Consider the following 7,565-nt stretch of genomic DNA (forward strand, 5'->3'; position numbering starts at 1 on the left):
CACTTCATCCTGATCATCGCACAATGTTGATTGTAGTCATGCCTTGACCTAATCACTCCACAATTTGTTGCTTCTCAGCAGCCGACACATCCTTTTTCTTTCCCATTTTGGCAGAAAATGTAGGCTGCTTAATAATGTGGGACAGCCTTCTTAAGTAGTCTTGCCTTTCATTGGACACACCTGCCAAATTAATTAGCACAGGTGTCTGCAATTGCTTACAGTGATATAAAGAGCCCTGACACACATCACCATCAATGAGTTTAACTGACAAACAAACAAATTCTTCCCTTATCACTCCTAAACACTTTTTGCATAATAATTTGGAACACAGTGTACAAGTGCTTTTCCACAAAACACCAGTGGTTCACGTAGTGAATCTTACAGTTCTAACTTGCCAACCGTGGTCTGTATGGAGTTGTTCAATAAAGGGCCCAAAATTAAGATAACATAGATGGGAGAGGTCTCTATGAATAGGAATTCCTAAGTATTTGATACCCTGTGAGGGCCAGGCAAAGGGAAAGTTGGACTGAATGGAATCCTGTATGGATTTGGGAAGGGAGACATCGAGGGCCTCAGACTTCGCTGCATTGATTTTAAAATTTGACCATGTAACAAAGTGATCTATTTCAGCCATAACAGCAGGGATGGATATATGTGATTGAGTGATATATACTAGGACATCATCAGCAAATAGAGAGCACTTGTACTCGGTGCCTCCCACCTCAATCCACCTAATATTGGGGTTATGGCGAATTGATGAGAGCAGGTACTCCGTCACTAGGATGTATAAGAGAGGGGACAGAGGACATCCCTGCCTTGTCCCATTGGTGATTATGAAAGGTGATGAAAATGTTCTGACGCGCCCCCTGGGCCTTGGGACACCCGGAGCCGGACCCTTTTTGGTGGATGCTGGTGGTTGTAGTCTCCGTGGCGGTGACCCGGTTCCGTGTCTCAGGGCGGTCAAACCAGTGGCGGAACTATTTATGTGGTTTTGATGTTTAAATGTCCGACTACGCCACTCGTGGATTGCGGTCAGAGTGAACCGCCGCTGCAGGGCAGACCGCTGAGGCTGGTGTTGTGGGTGCAGCAGAGCGTAGCATAACTCCCCACGGGAGGAGTATAGCCTCAGGGCAGTGTATGCGGAGGATGGGGGTGATGGTGCAGGGCAGCAGCAGTAACGACACGGAGTCAGTGATGCAGTCCAGGGCCTTTACTCACAGTTCTTATTATCCAGACCACGTCTGCAGGTAACGGCTGCCCACGTCGTACTGTGCTCACCAGGTGAGGGGCTCAGACAACTCCCAGATAACTTTGGAGCGCTTCACAGGATCCCCTTTGTGTGTCCTTTGTCTGGCCTTTCTTACCAACCCTTTTGTCCGGCTGCCTCGGGCCTCCTCTTAGTAAACTTGGCGCCAGTTTCCCTGACCCTATGTGGTGCCTTCCTAGTGGGTGTAGCGAGGGGCTGCGCCACATAAAATGTTACAGCCTCCGGTTTCTAGCTGAGGGTCGTTTCCTGCCTCCACTAGTTTCGGGGACCGGTCTCCCCCTTTGGCCTGACCCCTCCACGCAGGTGGATTCGGGCGTGCGGTGGCGACTCGCCCGTCCGCACCCCTGGGATCCCTTCGTTCCTCGTTCCTGGAGCCTTCTCCGCTCCTCTTCCTTCCTTCTCCCTCTTTCAGGCCTGGGCCTCTGTTACTAGGCCCGCCTCCGGAGCAGAGCTCATGCAGAGTCCCTGCTCCCTGTCACTTCTGTTCAGACTTCTCTGCACTGAACTAAGATGGTGCCCACCTTTTATACTCCCTTCTCAATGCACCCAGGAACTGCTTCCTCCCTGCTCCTGCACTACAGGGTTCCCCTTCCTCAGTGTTCCCTCCCCCCACTCCAGCCAGGGACAGGGACTGTCATGCCCATCTCAGGGGCATATTGGTCGCCCTGCCCCACGGCAATGTGGTGTAATGCATGCAGGTGTCGGGTCCTGATCCACACTCCATCCTTACCTGAGAGTGAGATATCACACCTCTGGGTGAGGTGCAATACCTCTGTAGCAACCGAGCCCTCAGGGTGCTACAGTTCCATTTATCTTCAGCCTAGGTGATGTATTGCGATACAGGGCCGTGATTTTGGCTATAAAAGGGTCCCCTAGACCCCTACCCCAAACTTTTTAAGAGAATAATATATGGCGTGCCAGGAGACTCTATGGATTGCTTTCTCAGCATCCAACGATAGTATCTAATTACAAATTTTTAACTGCATCTAGCCCAGGAAATACTTTGTGCCTAGTAGCAGTGTCTGCTAGTCAGCGGATTATCCAGGCTGTTAAGCAAGCTACACCACCTGTAGTTTGGACACTTAATTTTTTCAAAGGAAATGCTTCGGGACCACGGGATACTCAGTGAAGAGCATCAGGAGGCACCCCAAGGCATAGGGGCTGGGACTGGCAGTAGGATGCCTTGAGGTGGACAGCCGAGCTCGATCCTTATAAAAGCTTTTTAACTGCAGCAGCTTTAGTGGACGCTATTGGAGCTGGAATTACGCGGCTGCTGGCATGAGACTTGCCCTCCAATAGATCCTTGTAAATGGATTTAAAGTGTATTCATTCAAATTAGAGAGACAATTTAAATTAAAAAGCTTAGAGCTGCCTCTACCACAGGGGGGCTCGCTCGACCCACCAGCGGACAGGCACCAGTATTGGGAGAGGGGGGCTGGCCGTCAGGGTTCACCGCGGCTCTGGCACAAACCCGGTGACACGGAGGTGGCACGGGCAGGAGCGGACTGGCCTTGTCGGCTTCTCATTTTTTAGAAGGGCATGACATGCCTATATCTGTGTCTCCCCCTCCTTTTACTCCTCCACCTCTTTTCTTTTCGCATGACTATATGTACTTGTCACTTTTCCATGTATTAGTTGTGTCTTCTGAGCAGTTTGTCAGCTTTTGAACACCTTTGAAGGTGTTTTCTATGTGTTTCTATGTGTTTTTGTTTGCCTGCCATTGGTTTTAATGGTGTTCAAAGGTGTTCGACGAACAGTTCGACGAACAGTTCGGCGAACACGCGGGTGTTCGACGAACCGAACCGAACTCGAACTCTACGGGGGTGGCTCAACACTAGTGAACTCCATTGATAATGAGGGGAAATGCAGCAGTCTTGTGAGTAATACATTTCAAAGGAGTGTTATCAATTGCAATCACAGAAATAGGTGATGACAAAGTTTGGAATTCAATTTAAGGTTTTCCAAAAACTCTTTATCAATCACATTAAGTGTTGAACCACAATCTACAAATACCTGAAATTCAATCAAATCTCCCTGCAGAGTAGTACTCCCAGAAAGAAATACTCCTGCAGAGCGTAAACAAGCTATACGGGCGTAACTGACCTTTTTTTTTCTTTACTTAAACGACGCTCACAATACTTAATCAAATGGTCAGCTTTACCACAATAAAGACACAATCCCTCAGCGAACCTCCGGTCTCTTGCCTGAGAGCGGAGTGACATCGCTCCAACCTCCATCGGTTCTCCGCCGTCAGAGCAGATTTTCTGGGGACTAGGAACTGACATTACAGGAGTCTTTACCTCATTGAGCCTGCACCTCAGTCTCCTGTCTATACAAACAGCTAACTGCATGGCATCCTGCAGAGTCTCAGGTGCAGAGAATGAAATTATCAAATCCTTAACCCTTTCACTCAGACCAGCAAGAAATAAACATCTCAGCGCAGGATCATTCCACTTAACTTCTGAAGCCCATCTCCTGAAGTGTGTGCAATAATTTTCAACATTATGTGACCCCTGATTCAAACGCCTGAGTTTTGATTCAGCAGATGAGATTCGATCAGGATCGTCAACTAATAGCCCCATAGCAGAAAAAAATTCTTCAACAGACCTTAAACACGGATCATTACGCTGTTGAGAAAAGGCCCACCCCTGTGGTTCATTGCGCAAAAGTGACATAATAAAACCAATGCGCTGTGATTCATTCCCAGAGGACCTTGGTCTCAAACGAAAATATAACAAACAAGCATTTTTAAAGGAAAAAAAAATCTTGCTGTTTACGATAAAAAACATCAGGCAGTCCTACCTTGGGTTCGACAAAATGCGCTCCAGAACAGCTACTCACGTGTTGCTGAAGCTCGGCCACCTCCAGAGACAATCCCTGCAGGCGTTGAGCCAAATCCTGAACGGAAACCATACTGATCCCCGAATTTCTTTCCTTTTATTTTTTTTGGGCTGGACTTACTGTTATGATCTGCAACAAGTACTAAGGAAAGCTAGGGGAAAGCTGTCCCTACAGTAAGCCTAAGGTGAATCCCTACGATGTAGCGGGCAGCCTGTTCCTAGTGAACAGACCCGCCTTAGTCCTCGGCTAGTCTGAACGAAGACCTATAGAATTAAGGGAGGGGTCCCTAAAAGAACTAAGGACTGGGACAAAAATTGGGCACCTCCTAAACAGAGAAGTTGTTGCAGAACACAAAAAGACAAACTGACAAAAATGTACTAGAGGTCCCAGAGGACCAAGCGAACTTGACAGAGAAAGGCACCGAAGCACCAGGCTAGAGAAACAGTCAAACACTGAAGTCCAGCACAGCCACAAGGGTGGAGCTGGAACATAAAGGCAGATTGTCACGTGACCGCAAAACACAAGATGGAAAAAACAAACAGGAGGGTTCTAACAGTGCCATTCTGGATGAGCTGCACTACCTGAGCAACTTCTGTGGGTTGTAGAGTCCGTCTTATGTTACCACGAGTGTGAAAGCACAACCAACATTTAAAAGTGACAAAAACATCAGCCAGAAAGCATTGGTACTGAGATGTGGTCTGTGGTCCCCACCTGCAGAACTACTCCTTTATTAAGGGTGTCTTGATACTTGGCAATAATTTCCATCTATTGTCTATTCCATTTGCACATCAGCATGTGAAACTGATTGTCAATCAGTGTTGCTTCCTAAGTGGACAGTTTGATTTCACAGAAGTTTGATGTACTTGGAGTTATATTCTTTTGTTTAAGTGTTCCCTTCATTTTTTTGAGCAGTGTATATACACTTATGTATAAAGAGACCAATATATGAGGACATGTCTGTGAAGAAAAACAATGATAAATCATTTTCATTTTTGGATAATATTTTATTATTACTATTATTATTATATTAAATTTCGCTAAATGATTTCACTGACGGATGTGTGTAGGAAACCCCCATCTTCAAAAGTCTCTAATGCCATGATAAACTAAAAGACAATCTTTCATATAAAATTAAGTTATTTACGGAGGCGGGCATACCATTGGTGCAACTTGTGCAGCTGCAAAGGAACCAAGAAGTAAGGGGGCTCCACTTCCATCTCTATAGCAGCTTCTGCCACAAACACATAAAGGGGGGCATTATTGGATTGCAAAGAGCACATATACTTTTATATTATATTTTATTAAACCACATGTACAGTATGAGTTTATAGATTTCTATTTGTCCATTAAACAGCCGTACACATAAAGGATTTTCCAATCTTCTCATTATGTCATGTTTTGGACAATCTTCTTCACGGCTTCTTTCACCTCTTGATTCCTTAGAGTGTAGATAATAGGATTGAGAAGAGGAGTTACTATGGACGGGATGATAGATATGATTTTATTCAGGTGCAGTAGGCCACCAGTAGTTGGTCGGACAAACAGGAACATAATTGTACCATAAAAAAGAATAACTACTACGAAGTGTGAGGCACAAGTAGAAAATCCCTTACGTCTTCCAAAAGAAGTTGGAAATGTCATCATTGTCTGAATAATACAAATATAGGACATGGAAATGATCAGAAAACTACCAAAAATTATAAAACAAGCAAAGGCAAAAAATAACTTTTCAGCACTTGCTGTATCAGAGCAGGACAACGTGATCAAAGGAGCAAAATCACAGTAATAATGGTCAATTTTATTTTTAGAACAAAATGAAAGGTTTGAGACTTGTAAACATGGGACAAATACTATAACGAAGCCCAAGAACCAACATCCCATCAGAAGTTTGATGCAAGTGCCAGGACTCATGATAAGTGTATACCTTAAAGGCCTACAGATGGCTATGTATCGATCAACAGCCATGATGGCCAGCAGAAAGTTCTCTACTACACCGAAAGAAAAATGGAAATAAAACTGGGTTATGCAACCAGCTGGAGATATGGATTGTTTCATCATTAGAGCAAACAATAGTCTAGGAACAGAGACGGAAGGGTACCAGATCTCTAAGAAAGAGAGGCTACCAATAAAGAAGTACATGGGTTTATGAAGACGTTGATCAATCCTTACTATGACAATGATGAACATATTGGCAGTAATGGTAACAATATAAATAGTCAATATAACGGGGAAGAGCCACCGAGCATTAAAGTTGGAAAAACCTGACAGAAGAAATTCTGTAATTGTAGTTTTGTTGTGTAGGAATTTGTACATGATAACACTGTTCTACAGCCAAATTGGTTCAGAGATGAAAACAGTGTAACTTAACTAATTTTGTGGTGCTGAAAACTAATATGATACTTAGATTTGCTGATTGGCTCTAATTTTCAAGATCCAGGGGAGGTTGTAATTGTTTATGACACCTTTCATGCAGGCTCATAGAAAAATTGCGTCTTTATTATTTCATCATAATTATTGTATTGTTAGTAGCATGTCTATTACATCTATTTAGTCTATTGAGCCTTTGGTATTTTATCATCTTAGGGTAAACAATCAAAAACGACAACTCGGGACCGATGACGTAGTCCTAATTACAGTTGCATCACCTACTTTTAGAGATGCTCTCTGTGTAAGGTATACAGTTTTAGGATTTCTTAGCCTTGTTTCCTAGCATATTGACATGTTTCTATATGTTTTTTCCAGATATGCCTTGTTCTTGCATTAACAAAGCGGATAGTTTCTTGTTACATAAGCAGAGAAGTCTCTTTTTCTTCACAAAAGCGAAACGTGACTACCATAATAAGGAACACCTACAACCTGTATTTTGGCTGCAGAATAGAAGATTAGGACAACAGTTGGGCTCCACACACATGCTGCAATAGAAGTGCATCACATGTTACCCAGTGGTTGCATGGGAAGAGGCAATCTCTGCCCAATAATCTGGAGAGAGCCAACTGAACGTATTACCAGTTGCAATTTCTGCATAGTGCCCCCCATTACGAAAATAATTTCAAGGAAGAAGAAGTGGACTTTACAACATCCAACCATTCCATCTGCAATACAAAGAACTGCCGGTTCCAAAAGCACCAGAAACATTTTCAGTCGAGTAAAGTGTCATGAAGCATCTTGTGGCATGCAACAACATCAACAGTTTAATGGAAGCTCTGAAGATAAGTCATAATCCAGAGGAATTGAGGTTCTTTAACTTTTTGTCCAAAAGAAGCCTAAGCGCCATCTTGCTGCAAAATTGTAATCTGTTACCTTCAATTCCAGTTTGATATGCGATGCACATAAAAGAAACCTATGACAAAATTAAACAGCTGTTGAGGTGACTGAACTATGACCTACATTTGTGGCCACTCTGTGGTGACTTAAAGGGGATACCCTCTTACTGTCCTGGGTGGATACACAAAGTACT

The 7,565-nt window shown here is 44.0% G+C and overlaps 1 protein-coding gene across 1 annotated transcript; it reads right to left on the minus strand.

Annotated features, from left to right (window-relative positions):
- Positions 1 to 5,494: 5,494 nt before the first annotated feature.
- Positions 5,495 to 6,421, minus strand: LOC141153228 (olfactory receptor 6S1-like). Its single transcript, XM_073637932.1, has one exon. The coding sequence runs from the start codon at positions 6,419 to 6,421 to the stop codon at positions 5,495 to 5,497; it is 927 nt and encodes a 308-aa protein (XP_073494033.1).
- Positions 6,422 to 7,565: the final 1,144 nt, after the last annotated feature.

The sequence above is a fragment of the Phyllobates terribilis genome, unplaced genomic scaffold (genome assembly GCF_046119375.1).
Source record: "Phyllobates terribilis strain yellow unplaced genomic scaffold, ASM4611937v1 Scaffold_7__3_contigs__length_470593459, whole genome shotgun sequence".
NCBI classification, from domain to species: domain Eukaryota; kingdom Metazoa; phylum Chordata; class Amphibia; order Anura; family Dendrobatidae; genus Phyllobates; species Phyllobates terribilis.

What these genes read in the sequence shown, in the direction of transcription:
- LOC141153228 (XM_073637932.1), bottom strand. Translation starts at nt 6,421, where the DNA reads ATGTACAAATTCCTACACAACAAAACTACAATTACAGAATTTCTTCTG.